General features: G+C 38.8%; 1 protein-coding gene across 5 annotated transcripts in view; it reads left to right on the forward strand.

Annotated features, from left to right (window-relative positions):
• Positions 1-12,101, forward strand: part of Swt1 (SWT1 RNA endoribonuclease homolog) — a 77,515-nt gene extending 65,414 nt beyond the window's left edge. For all 5 annotated transcript variants that reach the window (XM_041662961.1, XM_041662959.1, XM_041662962.1 and 2 more), the window contains 2 exons: positions 3,757-3,821; positions 11,160-12,101. In XM_041662961.1, coding sequence (XP_041518895.1) covers positions 3,757-3,821; positions 11,160-11,289 — 195 coding nt within the window. In that variant the 3' untranslated portion in view covers positions 11,290-12,101. The remainder of the gene's footprint in view (positions 1-3,756; positions 3,822-11,159) is intronic.
• Positions 12,102-14,952: the final 2,851 nt, after the last annotated feature.

The following is a 14,952-nucleotide window of genomic DNA, read 5'->3' on the forward strand; positions in this document are numbered from 1 at the left end:
CATCAAATGCTCTTAACTGCTGAGTCATCTCTCCAGGCCCTGTTTGTTTTTGAGACAGGGTCTTGTGCTAAAGCTTGGGCCAGCCTGAAACTTAGTATGTAGTTCAGACTGTTCTTAAACCCCGGTCATTTTACCTCACCTTCCTGAGAACTCGGGTTATTGGCCTGTACACCACTCCTAGCTTATGTGTTATATTTATAAATGATCTCAGTGAAGGAGCAGCACATGCTGGGGCTTCACATTTTAGGGAGTCAAACTTCCTTGAATATATTTTTTTACTTTCATGCCTGGTTAGTTCTTCATGTAACTTTTTGTATGGCATATTGTCCATTAACAACCTAGTCAGAAGCTGGGCAAGACACCATTTAGTTATTTGTTCTTTGGATTTAAAATTGTGCATTTACAGCCACAGTGGTAACATAGTGCAGCATTTGGGAGGAGCAAGAGAATCAAGAGTTCAAGGTCATCCTCAGCTACATATAGAGTTTGAGTCTGATCTATATTATGTATTACATAAGACTGTCACACTCATACAAAGATACATAATATATATATATATAAATGTATTCATACATAGAAATGTAACAGTAATTTAAAATGCCTCCAAATGAGTAAAGAAAAAATGTCTTAATAGTTGAAATTAATGAGTATAGACTTCATGAACTTGCGCTTTAATTTTTATTAGTAAGCTAACTATGTGCTTTATAAGTTGCTTAACTTAATGTGGAGTCATGTTGCCTTTATTTATATTGAATCTCTCAGTATATGGGAATGGTTGATTTTAAAATTAAAGGGTAGTTCTAGGTACTTTTTAAAATAAGATCTTTTAGAAACTTAAGAATTATTGTGTGTTTTTATTATATCATGTTTTTCTCTCCCAACCACTAACCAAACAGACTATTATTCTCTTTCTCTTATGATCAAACATCTGTAGCCTGTTGACATTGATGGTCTGTCTGGGTTTATACCTTGTTGGTCCTGGCATGTGGGGCAAGGGCAAAACATGCACAAAAGGAAAAACTAGACTCATGATGGTTTAATTCCAAATGTATGTTTGAAAAAAATGATTTTTAAAACAAAATTATAGGGCTGGGTATGGTAGCTCATGCCTGGAATTCCAGCTCCTAGAAGGCAGAATCAGGAGGATCTCCAAGTTTAAGAAGAGTCTGGTCTATGTAGCAAGTTCCATGACAGCCAAGGCTACATGGTGAGTATCTCAAAACAGACAGATAGATCAAGACCAAAACAAATAAACCAACAAAACCCCCAAATCTAAAACCCAGTAGACTGGAGAGAGAGAGAGAGAGAGATGACTTGGTAGTTAAGAGACAGAGTTACTTTTGTAGAGCACCAAGATTTGGACCCTATATAGTGAGTGACTCATAGCTGTGACTCTAGGTCTAGGGAATCCAGTACCTTCTTTTGGCCTCTGGAGGGCACCAAGCATGCACATGATGCACATTCTTGTGTATAAGCAAAACATTTGTATACATGATTTAAAATAAGTAAATCTTAAATACAAAAACTGGGAAAAATGGGTCAGTGGATGAAGCACTTGTTATGCAAACTTGAGGACTGGACCCATATCAAGACCAGGTTGGCATGGAAGCACGTTTGTAATTCCAACATGTGAGTCAGTGATAGGATCCTGGGAGCAAGTTGGCCATCTGGGTTCAAGTGAGAGATGCTTCCTTAATATATAAAGGGGAGAGCCATTGAGGAAGATAATTAATGTTAACCTCTAGCCTTCACACATATACCCACTTGTGCACACCCACACACATGTAGATACATGTCCAAAAAGTTAAAGAATTATAAATCACATAAAATTATGATACACTATATATTAATTTCATCAGTCATTAAGTATAATATTAAATATATGTATTACTAGAAATTTAATATATAGACACATCCTCATTTTAGGAAAAATACTAGTATTATATTAACTTTTAAAAGTATGTATATTTATAAACTAAAGATACCTATATCCCTCTCATGTATTTTGACAGTATTTGAGATCAAACCCCAGGCCTTATGCATGGTCGGCTAGCATTCGACCAGTAAGCCACACACCCCCCGCTCTAAAATAATTGTATTTAAAAATTTTATAGAATTTAACTTAGAGTAAATGAAGTATTTCTTCATAAGTATGGGTAATGTCGTAAGAAAACATTGAAGAAAGTTACAGAATTTTTCAAATAACTACTACCCTGATCTTTATTGATCATTTGCATGATATAAGAACCTTTAAAGTAATATTAAGTGAATCAGAATAGGGATATTTTTCCCCACTGAAAATATGGACTGGCTAGTAAAACTCAAGCTTCTTTTACAATGCTGGATATTGTACAGTGAGCTGCATCTGAAGCTCTTTATATAGTTTTGAAAATAATGGAATAGAATATAGTTTTATTGAGTTTCTCTCCACTAGTTTCAGATTTCTGAAATTTTAAATAGTACTATATTATTTATTGAATTTACCACCCACTGAAGTGACACCTTCTGGTGGGCAGTTTGTTGAAGAAGATGGAGGATTATGAATTAAGAACAACGTAGGTACACCTTTAAAAATGAAATTCTGTGGGCAGGTGTCTATCTCGTTGGGTGTACTTGGCTAGTAAGGCCCTGGGTTCAGTCTCTAGCACCAAAAACAAAAAGACATACAAAATTTCCTGATACAAATTTCAAGGTTCTTCCTTGTATATAAATACTACATTGTCAGGCTGGAGAGATGGCTCAGAGGTTAAGAGCACTGACTGTTCTTCCAGAGGTTCTGAGTTCAATTCCCAGCCACCACCTGATGGCTCACAACCATCTGTAATGAGATCTGGTGTCCTCTTCTGGTGGGCAGGGATACATAGAACACTGTATACATCATTAATAAAAAAATCTTTAAAAAAATACAACATTGTCTGCATCAGAAATAGGGAGTTTTAAGAAATAAATATTTTAGGACAACTTGCTGTGCAAGCCTGGTCATATAAGTTTCATTCCTGGAACCCAACATCAAAAGGAGAGAACTGGCTCTCAACATTGGCCTCTTTCCCTGATAGTTGTTCACACACTAATGATAAAATAAATTAAAAAAAAAAAAAAACCAAGATTCCTTCATTTTGTGTTTCAGGTGTACAAGAGTTTGAATGATGGACTCTTATATTTGTGGTTTTATAAATTATGTCTTTGGGTAACACTTTAAAATACAGGTTTTTAGGAAGTATTTATGGGCTAGAGTATAGTTCTAGGTTCAGTATTTGCTTAGCTTGTATAAAACTCTGAGTTTGATTCCTAGAGCCATAAGGAAGTAGGGAGAGAGGAAGAAAAGGAATGTATGAATGAAATGAAAGAAGGAAGGAAGGAATGATGGGGAAGAAAAGAGGGATGGGCAGAATTACCTGTGAGTCCAACCTTTTCCTAAATCAGACCTTTCCACACAGCTTACAGTATTTTTTCTGTACAATTGAATGCCAAAGTAATGTGCTTTTTAAAGATTCCTGTTAATTTAGATCCATCTTGTTTCTACTATTTTTAGTTCTGGGACTAGATTGAGTTGTAATAATAGGACTAACGTTTACACATACTTCAGTATTAACATTTTAGTCACCAAACTTCTTCCTATTCCTGTCTTAGTTTTCATTTAGGTGGTGACTGAAGATCTGCTATCCCGCTCTCAGAATATCCCCCATTTTAATTGTGCTTTCATCGCTCATTTAGTTTAACATATCTCCTTAATAACTGTTTTTTGGTTCTTTTCAGGTAAGCAAAAATGTCAGATTTACTGCCCAGGAACTTTATGATTGTGTTTCTCAGACTGAGTATCGGTAAGCACATCTATATGTGATAATGAGGTATCTATAACTTTGACTATGGAGCGCCAGCTCCTAGACTGCACCCAGGGTTCTGAGAGAAAGCCACAGAGTCAGCATTTCTACCTAAGGTTTTTTTTAGAGGGGAAAAAGCACACTTTCCTGATGGTGTCACTCTTTATTCTCCCATGTTAATTCTGCCATTTCTCTTTGTTCTTTACAGCTTATAAAGATCCACAAAGTCTTTTAGGCATTACATCTGAGGTCATATACTATTTCTTAAGTAAATGATAAGAATCAGAGTCGTTCCAATAGCTCACAGTACAGTAAATCCAGATAAATTGTCACGTAGCAAAGAAGAAGCATTTCACTCAGTCAACTTCCTAATGGGTAACCCACAGCTGCAAAGGGAGAAATCTTTTTGTTGTCTATAGAGGTAGTCTTATAAAGCTAAACTACTAAGGAAACTAAAAGAAATAAGGAAATTGCATGCTATATCCTATACTTCTAAATGTATAAACATTTTAAACTAACAGTTTGTGGTTAGTAGTTGTAAAAGGCTGGACTTTGTTGGACTGGAGACTGTTTGCAAAGAGCAATGTGTTGTCAGAGTGCAGATTGTTGGAGCTGAACCACTGTGCCATGAGCTGAGGGGCAGAGGGCGGGGTCACTCAGGCGGCACTCTCCAAAGCACAATGACATGAAAAGTGTTTTAAATATTAAAGTGTATTTTTCTGTCCTGCATGTAACACTTGACCATAAAAAAGGAAAACTTGTAACTCTTTCCTAGGGCCATTAAGTTAGTTTGTATTTTGTAGCCCTGGCCCTTTAGAGAATCTTTTCCCATGGTATCTGAACAAAGGCCAGTAAAACCAAGGTTGGGAAGTTATATAGAAAGTTAATCACCATCCTAGGTTATCAGCTAGACCTGGCATCACAGTTAAGTTGCTTTGCATTATTTACCTTGACTCAACAAATCAGACAGCTGGCTATGTGTTCTTGTAAATAAGATTTTACTTTTCTGTGAATAGTTTATCTTAAAACCCATTAGCAAGGCACCTGGTCTGATCTAAAGCTACTTTGAAGTTATGTCACTTGATGGCTCTTTTTGTTTGTTTTTGTTTTTCGTGACAGGGTTTCTTTGTTACTTTGGAGCCTGTCCTGGAACTAGCTCTTGGAGACCAGGCTGGCCTTGAACTCACAAAGATCAACCTGCCTCTGCCTCTCAAGTGCTTAATAGAAACTTATAACCCCTGACTTGAGTAGCATCTTTTTGTATTTATTATCAAGACTCTGTATAGGCTAACTGTGTTAATATCAATTTGACAATACAGCTAAGGAGGAGCTACGTTTTTGATAATCTACAGATAAAATGTCCAGTAGATCAGGATTGTATTCATGAGATACACATACATTAGATACAGGCTGTGGGGAATTCCTCATAGCCACTAGGGAAAGAATACAATTTAGCACTTGTAAAATTATAGACAGAAGCAAAAGATATTCAGGACTCTGTATTTCTCGCAGGCCTTGCAAAACGAGATTCGTCCATCAGAAAACTAGTAGGTTGACACCTTGAATATTGTCATCTGCTGTAATAAATAATGTCCCCCAGCATATCTATAACAAACTTTTACCCTGCTTACTATCACTGTGTGAGGGCAAACTCATTTTTTATGGTGTGTGTGTGTGTTAACATCGATGTGTAAGCTCATAGAAGCCAGCAGTGGAGGTCGGCTCTCTTCTTCAATCGCTCTCCACCTTATTTTTGAGATAGTGTCTGGCAACTAAGCTCCAGAAATCTGCCTATCTCTGCCCCCATAGCATGAGAATTATAGGCAGATGCTGCTATGCTTGGTTTTTCATGTGGAAGCTGGAAGTCTTAATTCAAGTCCTCGTGTTTTCATGGCAAACATGGTAACAAAGTTGTCTCCCAACCCCTCTTAATTATTTTTTTTAACTTTTATTGGTACAAAATATTTCATATATGTAAAAAGCATAAGTTAATTTATCAATTGTATAGTTTAAAGTGATTTTTCAAATGTTCAACCTCAAGGTTTTTTCATGTATGCATGTATGTATGATCTTTTTTTATTTCTCTGAGGCAAAGTCTTACTATATTGCTCAGACTGGTTTTAAACTTGTAAGGGCCAGCAGGTCCTCTTGTCTGAGCCTCTGTAGTAGTTGGGACTGTGGACATGCATCACCATCTATCTTTATAGATGATTGTGTCCAAAAATATGGGCCATATCTATCTGTTCTATGTGAACTTAGAACTCTAGAGTGTTAGGTAGGTGTGGTGCATACCTGTAATCTCAGCTGTTTAGAAGGCTGAGACATGAAGATCACATATTTAAGCTAGGTGTAGCAACTTAATAAGACTATCAGAGGAAGAAAGTAGAAATAGTTTTCATTTTAACTTGGACTCAGATAAATGGCTTTTATAGACACCAAGGAATAATCACCTTGCAGTTAGGTAGTATCCAAAAATGTAATGGGCTGCTTCTCATGTTTGTAAGGGCCCTGTTACCAAGAGGTGAGTGAGTGCTCAAGGGATGTGACACACTGGAGGTGCTGGAGAATGGAGTTCAGAGGCTGGTTATCTGTCCACCAGGTGAGTCCTGAGGGAAGGAACTCAGGAACTCCGTCACCACACTAACTACACCCAGCAGCCTTTTGCACTGACAACTTGCTGCAGGAAATAACTGAGTGGTTGTTGCCAGAACACTGACTCACAGGAAGGGAAGGAGCTTAGCACCACCAGGCTAAAGAGGAGAGGGAGCCCCTCCTAACTGGTAGGGTAGGGAAGGAAAAGGAAGGATACAGAAATAGATTTGGTTATTGAAGGATACGTTCTTTTGTTTTCAAATGTAGAGTAAATGACCAAGGATAGGAATATGGACTTGTTCTTTTTTGTTTTTTGTTTTTGTTGGTTTTGTTTTTTTTTAAGAATTTTATAAGAAAACATTTTCATCTCTGCTGTTTCCAACCTTGTACAAGACTTTTTTGAAAAACTTTTTGTTTTTGAGTTGTTGGAAAGAATTGGCAGCAAAAATTTTAAGTATAGGAAATAGACCTAGGGTAACTCAAAGCCAAAATTTTTTAAAATAATATTTTTTAATTCTTTGAGAATTTCATACAATGTATTTTGATCATATTCACCTCTCCTACCTCCCTACCCGCCCAACTTTATGTGTTTCTCTCTCCCTCTCCTCCCTCTTTCCTCATCAAATCCAGTATATGTTGACCAACTGCTCTTTGAGTGTGGGACCTGCCATGGAATGTGGTAATATAGAGGTCATACAGTTAAATACTGGCTTTGCCTTTCCTTATAACTCTGAAATGCCAATGACTCCTCATGGAAGGATGAGATTATATGTGCCCATACCTCCCTCCCTGCATACTTTGATTTTGTCTGGCTTGAGCTTGTGCAAGTCTTGTCTATGAGTTCATATGTTCACCTGCTGTTATGTATAGAAAACACCATTTCTTTGACATCAGCTACTATCTCTGGTTCTTACAATCTTCCCATCTTCTTCCTCAAAGATCCATTAGCCTTAAAGGGAAGGTATGATATAAATGTCTTATTTAGGGCTCAGTGCCTCTTAAGACTGACTCTCTATGTGTTGACCGTTATGGTTCTCCGTGTGATCACCATCTCCTACATTAAGCTTCTCTGATGAAGGTTGAGACAAGCATTTATGTATAGCAATAAGTCATTAGGAGTCATTTTAATGCTGTGCCCATTCAGCAGACTTACTAATAGTAGGTTTTCTCCAATGGCCTATCATCTATCAAGTCACAGGTTCTTGGTGTCATTAACAGTGCTAGATGTGGGTCCATCTTCTGAAACAGGCCTTAAATCCTGCCAGAATTTGATTGGTTACCCTGTAACATTCATGCCACTGTTGTACCAGTGGGCATATCTTGCCAGGCAAGTTATTATTGTAGCTCAGAGGGCTCATGGCTGAGTGAGATTGATGATTACTTTTCTCCTCTGGTAGTGTGCCTAGCACCTTCCAGCCCTTTAAGAGCCAACTAGTTGGATGAAGCTTCCAGGTCACAACCTCTCCATGTTTATGACTCAATTATGTGGTGTTTCCAGCAATAGGATCTTACTGTCAAGTTCTAGAAGGTAACCAAGAACAGTGCCAGTAGCTGATTGTGTCTGGGGCTGTCTATTGGGTCCCATTGACTAACAGCTGAAAAAGAAGCAACCCATTCCTGGTAGTGCACAATCTCTAGTTTGGTGTTGTAATCTTGTTAGGATAATTCCACTTAAATTTCTTTTACATGCGTGTGTGTGTGTGTGTGCGCCCCGCGCGCTGCTCGCGTAATCTTAGGAAGCTTCCATTGTAATACGTTTCCATACAGCTTTTTAGAAAGGTGTTTAGTATCAGTTAATCCTCTCCATATTCTCTCATCTGTCCGTCATTCCCATCCTCCACCCACAAATTGTTTTTAGTCACTCTCTGAGAAGCCACACATCCTCAGGAAGAGGGGCAGCTCATATATGGTATATTTACTTTTTGTTGTCTCTCCTTCCTCTCATGGAATCCTGTATTTTGACTTGGTCTTTTTCCCTTGGTACCCTCTATCAAGGGATCCATCATGTGGGAGGAGAGGTAGCTGTAGTCCTTTCTAACACTATGGACATAGCTCTGAGCCATCCTAGAAGCCAAGGAAGTAATAACATTCTCTTTTTTTGTCTTTCAAGACTGGGTTTCTCTCTATAAGAGCTGACTGTCCTAGAGCTCACTTTGTAGACCAGACTGGCCACTACCTTCTGAGTGCTGGGATTAAAGGCGTGTGCCACCACACCTGGCTAGTCATGACATTCTTAATGTAAAGAAGATAATTACCCTATCTTGAATACCTAACATGCATAGACATTGTACTGGATAACTAAGTAATCTTCCTGAACGTACAGAGACCACCTAGTAGATAGAAATATGCTAAATAGGGGCTGGAGAGATGGCTCAGAGGTTAAGAGCACTGGCTGCTCTTCCAGCGGTCGAGTTCAATTCCCAGCAACCACATGGTGGCTCACAACCATCTATGATGAAATCTGGTGCCTTCTCACCTTTGGTTTAGAGTGTGAATTTTCAGTTAATTGCTAGTTGGCTTACAGCAGTGGTTTTATTATTTGGGATGAGGGAATGCTTAGGTCAGAGGAAGTTTGCTGGAGTGGGTTCTCCCTTTACAGTTCACCTTTAACTCCCCAACTGAAGTAGATACAGTGTAGCCATCTGTTCTGCAGTGCTACTTAGTCCCTGATGACATCTGAACATAAGCTAGAGGTCCTTCAGAGAGTTAGGCAGAAACTTAGGCTGTTTCAACCCACAGTATTCTATTTAAAGATTCAACTTTGCTTATTTACAGAATTCTGCCATGGGAACTCTTATTTTTGAATTCTAGGAATTACAGCTGGAAATCTCAGTTGGGTATTTAAGAATCTGTGCTCTTTGCTAAGAAGAGTATCTTCTCTCAAATTGTCATATTATATTAAGAATATTGCCTGGTGGAACACTTGTCTCACATGCTGAAGTCTAGCTTTAATCCTCAGAACTGTCAAATAGAGTTTTTAATATATCTAAGGGAAATGGGCATACTGTGTTTAACAGATTTCTTCACTTTCATGTTCAGTGTAGCATCAGTTACAGTAGACCAGATATGGAATCAGTCTAAATGCCTACCAGCTAAGGAATAGATAAGGGAAAATGCTCTTTAGAACAGTGTCTAGCATTTGAAAAGAAGGAAATCCTATTGCTGTAGACATATGGATGGACCTGGGCACTGTTATGTTGAGTGTCTTATGATAGCAGAAAAACAAATACTGTATGAGCTTGCTTTTGTGCAGAGCCAAAATACTGGAATCCAAAAACAGGCAGTAGAGTAACAAGCCTGGAGGTAGTGGTTGAAAGATTGGGTGGATGTTAATTAAAGGACACAAAACATCAGTTATGAGTAGTAGTTCAAGAGATGTTTGGGACATAATGTATGTTAAATACCTCAACATGCCAATTCTGTAATGTATACATATTTCAAACCATACCATATACAGTAAATATCTACAATTCTTTTTTTTATTTTTTTTTGAGATAGAAGCTCATTCTGTAGTCCATGCTTGTCTGGAACTCACTAAGTATTTGAGGTTTTTCCTGCTCTACCTTTCATGAGCCATCACACCCATCTGTATAACTCATTTTTAAAAAAGAATTATGGGGCTGGAGAGATGGCTCAGTGGTTAGGAGCATTGCCTGCTCTTCCAGAGGTCTTGAGTTCAATTCCCAGCAACCACATGGTAGCTCACAACCATCTGTAATGAGGTATGGTGCCCTCTTCTGGCCTGCAGGCATACACACACAGACAGAATATTGTATACATAAAAAATAAAAAAAAAACAAAATAACCTTCCTAATGAACTATGATATGGAAGTATAAACCAAACAAACCTTTCCCCCCCAAAAAAAAATAAAAAAAGAATTGTGTGTGTACCATAACACACATGTGAAGGTAGAGGACAATGGAGAATCACTTCTTTCCTGGAACATGAGGGGCTGCTTGTTGGGGTTTCTGTCCCACCCAGTACCACACAGCCGACAAGCACCCCCCCCCCAAAATCACACAGAGACCTCCATAAGTTATAAAAATCTATGTTAGCCACATGGCTCGGTACCTTTCAGCTGGGTAAGTTACATCTTGCTTCTCGGTGGTCTGGGCTGGAATGGGAGGAATGTAACCTGCCTGGCTGAGAAAGGTACTGAACCATGTGGCTAGCATAGATAAGAACAATGGGTTAATATAAGCTACAAGAGCTAATAAGTAGCCTGAGCTAATGGGCCAATCAGTTTATAAGTAATGCAGACTCACTGTGTGATTTTTCTTTGGGGCTTGCCAGCTGTGGGGTACTGGGCAGGACAGAAACTCCAAGAGCAGGCCCTCATGTTACACTTTCTTTCTACCTTAGGGGTCCAGGGGTAAAATGTAGGGTGGGCTGGAGAATGGTGCAGGGGTTGAGAGGTCTCATTGCTTTTGGGAAAGATTAGAGTTCAGTTGCCAGTACTCAACTTGAGCAGCCAACAACCACCTATAATTTGACCCCCAGGGGATCTGACACCCTCTTCTAGCTTCTATGGGCACTACATCCATATGCATAAGCCCATACATAGACATACATTTATACATACAGTTACAAATAAATACTTGTTGAGAAAGGGTATGTAGCCTTGGCTAAAGTGGAACTCATTACATAGCATAAGTTGTCTGGAACTCGCAGATACCTGCGTGCCTCTGGAGTCCTGGGATTTCTGACTATCCGCTGGTGATTTACTATTTCTTTTTTCCCCCTAGGGAAAAATTAACCATTGGATGCCGCCAACTGATTGAGATGGAATATACCATGCAGCAGTGTCATGCATCTGTCTGTATGGAAGCCAAAAACAGAGGATGGTATGAAGATATGTTCAACAACAGGACTTAAGTTCTTGGGAGGAATGACATCTATCATTATGAGTAACCCAGTAACTTTCAAACTGGTTGCTTTGTTGAACCAAATGTAGGATAATTACAAAAAATCTTTCACAGAAAAAAGTTTTATTGACCATCTCATTGAATCCAATGTAGGGTAAACTGTAGACCCAGCTCTTCTGGAATTGACAATACTTCCTACCTCTAAAGAGAAGAGAGCATCTTCTTAGTGTTCCTGAGGCAGGAATCACTGTGACATGATGGCAGCCCAGCCTTAGCATCTCTCCTCTGAATGTGGGCATGTGACCAGACACTGCCAAGCCAAGATTGAAGACATGACCATGCTACAACATTCCATGAATGGGCTGTTTTCATGAACAAACTGCCATTTCTATAAAACTGGTGGGAAAACCCACCACCACCTTCAGGGATATGAAGTAGAATTTTGATCTAGCACCTTCTCCTCTGTAGCTGCTTTGGGGGCTGTGTCATTTTTCTGTGCATTTCCCATGGGGAAGAACCTCCTCTGAGGTTGCCCCTTAAATATGAAGCAGTATAGATTTGGGGAATTAGATGGCAGTGGCTGCTCTTTGCCCCTACCTAAAGCTCAAGTGTTTAATTAACTTAGTTATACATTAAGTTGGAAATCCTTGTTTACTGAAGTGTATTATGTTTTTGTTAATATATTAGATTAAGTCAAATTTGATATTCTATAATAAATGTTTATTTTAAATAACAATAAATAACTTATTTTAGTAATATTTTGCTTTTCAGTTTACTTCCAAATACTTTGAGATGAGTATAAGGTATGATTATAAAAGTGAGTCTTCCCAGTAAAAAGAATTGATTCTGGATATGTAGTAGTGGTGCAGGATCTACTGAGCAGATCCTGTTTTTTATGTTTGCAGGGTGAAAAAATCCCATGTGTTGGTTTGTGGACAGTTGACTGTTGTAGCAGGACCGTGAATCTCTCAATGGCTAGGAGAGTCATCATGTCAGGTCTTCCTTGGTTTTTAAGACTGATAGACTACACCTCTGGCTGGCCTGCTAGGTCAGTTTGACCTTGAGTTTATGGCACTTTTCCTGCTTTGGGCTCATTAAGGCTAGCATTACAGACATGCGCTGCCATGTTGCTTGCTGTGAAGCATGAGGATCTGAATTTAGATTCCCAACTTCCATATAAAGAGCCAGGCAAAGCAGCATCTGCCTATAATCCTCATGCTATAAAGGCAGAGACAGTTAAGACTCCCAGAGCTCACTGGCCAGACACTATCTCGAAAATAAGGTGGAGAGTGATCAAGTCACTTCCTGAAAAATGTTCCCTTAGTGAACCTTCATCTCGCTGACTCAGCTAGACTAGCCCAGCAAGCCCCAGGGATTCTCCTGTCTGCTTGCAGGTATCACACCCTTTAATGCAGTACATAGTGCTAAATCCCTTAGGCAAAATTTGAGGTGCTTTGACTCCAGAAGAATGTCTTATGGGGCACATTCCAGGATCTGATAGAGATGCAATGATTTCAGTTTATTAAGTAGCTTGTTACCAGTGCATACCATAGAGCTTAAGTCTAAGTAGTCAATTTGTCAACATTGATACAACTGGTCATACTGAATTAAACATAGGATAGTGTAGTTCCCTTTTACATGGAGGGTTAGTCACTCTAGTGGGTTGATTAGCAAAAGATCCTAAGAGCAATGAAACTACAGGCAGGCTGGCTTGTCTAGTCTCTGGGTTGCAAGTGCTGTGAGTGGCACTTCGTATTGTATAGATTTTATGAATACAGAGTAAAGGAGGACTGTCATGATGATTCATGGTTGAAAAGACAATCCAAGGTTTTCATCCTTCTTACAGTGTCCCCCTAAAGATTTAAATGCCCCTGGAAAATGAGCTGGAGAAGACTCATCACAAATTTGCATGACATCATTGTATAGGGCCATGCTAATCTCTGTATGGCTCTTAGTATGTGTTGTCAAAGCATGGGCAGATTTTTATTGCTCAACGCTTGCAATCTATCAGTACCATCATTCTTTTTATCCCATTCACGCCATTAATCAATTGGTAGGCTACTGTGGCTTTCAGTTCTGGGAGCTCTAATCCCATACAGGTTTGGGTGTGAACGAATCTAATTTTTTTATAAATAACTACAAATGTAATTACTATGTCCCAGATATTACTGAACTGCACTTTTCAAAGTGCCTACATGATCTTGTAGTTCCTCCTGCACCTTAGGAATTCTTTCTGCATGTTCTAACAACTTGGATATTTTTTTTCATTTTTTTAAAAAATTTATTATGCATACAATGTTCCTCCTGCATGTACTCCTCTATGCCAAAAGAGGACACCATAACCTCATTACAGATGGTTATGAGCCATCATGTGGTTGCTGGGAATTGGAACTCAGGACCTCTGGAAGAACAGCCAGTGTTCTTAACCTCTGAGCCATCACTCCAGCCCATGACTTGGATATTTTAATACATTTGTAGCATCAGTAAGATTAGCAATGAGTTTAGGGTTACAGGCACAATATTTGTCTGCCCTGTGTGAAGCCCCTAACAATTTCAAGTACTGGCCAAAAGCTGGTTTTTGTTTGATAAAGTCTGTGTAGCCCTGGCTGGCCTGGAACACATTATGTGTGTTAATAGGCTGCCTCCGATGCTGGGACTACAGGTATGTACCACTGTAAATTACGTATTTTACTGGCCACTGTGCAAATACTTGTCACTGTATCATTTTAACTTCTGATAAAACTTAGTTGGTGGCAGCTGTTCCTTTATAGCCCACCCGCACTGAACTTTGGTAAGGGTGGATTTGTTTGACTTTCGAAAAGACTAGATACATTCATTCTGATTTTCATGACTCACCCCACTTTATGCTTTGTTTCCCTTCTTGTTAATCTATGTTACCACTCAGATCCTTCTCAGTTAATTTATGTTAACACAGAGCCTTAAAATCCTTTTTGTTGAAGAAAAACAAAAAAAGGAAAGAAAGAATACTAGAGACTTTGCTGTGACTCAGGCACCTGAGGTGACCCTGCAATGACAAGATTGTTCTATTATCCTTTGCCTCCTTCAGATGTTAAAAGTTAGATTAAAAATAGTGACTGGGTAATAATGATTCTTGCATTCTACCACATTCTTCCTTATGATTGTCTTTAGAGAACTGTAAAACACTGAACAGTGTTAAGCTACTCTATAAACAATAGAACAATACATTAAAAGTCATAATAAACAAAAACTCAGTTGGATGTGGGGGCTGCGTGCCTTTAATCCTAGCATTTGGGAGGTGGAGACAAGAGACCAGCTAGTGAGTGCTACCTTATGAGATCCTGTCTTTTGGCTCTCGGCACCCCCGTGTTGGCCCACAACCATCCATATATAATTCTAGTTCCAGATGATCTAACACCTTTTTGACCTCTGTGGGCATTACACACATGCACTACACATACATATTTATACACACTAAAAAATAAAATGAAATATTTAAAAAGGTATGGCATCACTAAGCATGGTGACATACACATTTAATCCTGGCACTCAGGAGGCAGGGGCAGAAAGATCTGTGAGTTCAAGATCAGCCTGGATAATATGATAATATATAGTAAGTTCCAGGACTATTGCCAATAGTATTTTAAAATTATTCCAGACCACATAATAACATAAACCTCTGATTTTTATGCAG

Source organism: Microtus oregoni, unplaced genomic scaffold (genome assembly GCF_018167655.1).
Source record: "Microtus oregoni isolate MIOR12 unplaced genomic scaffold, Mior012 000013F_ref0000133, whole genome shotgun sequence".
Lineage (NCBI taxonomy): Eukaryota > Metazoa > Chordata > Mammalia > Rodentia > Cricetidae > Microtus > Microtus oregoni.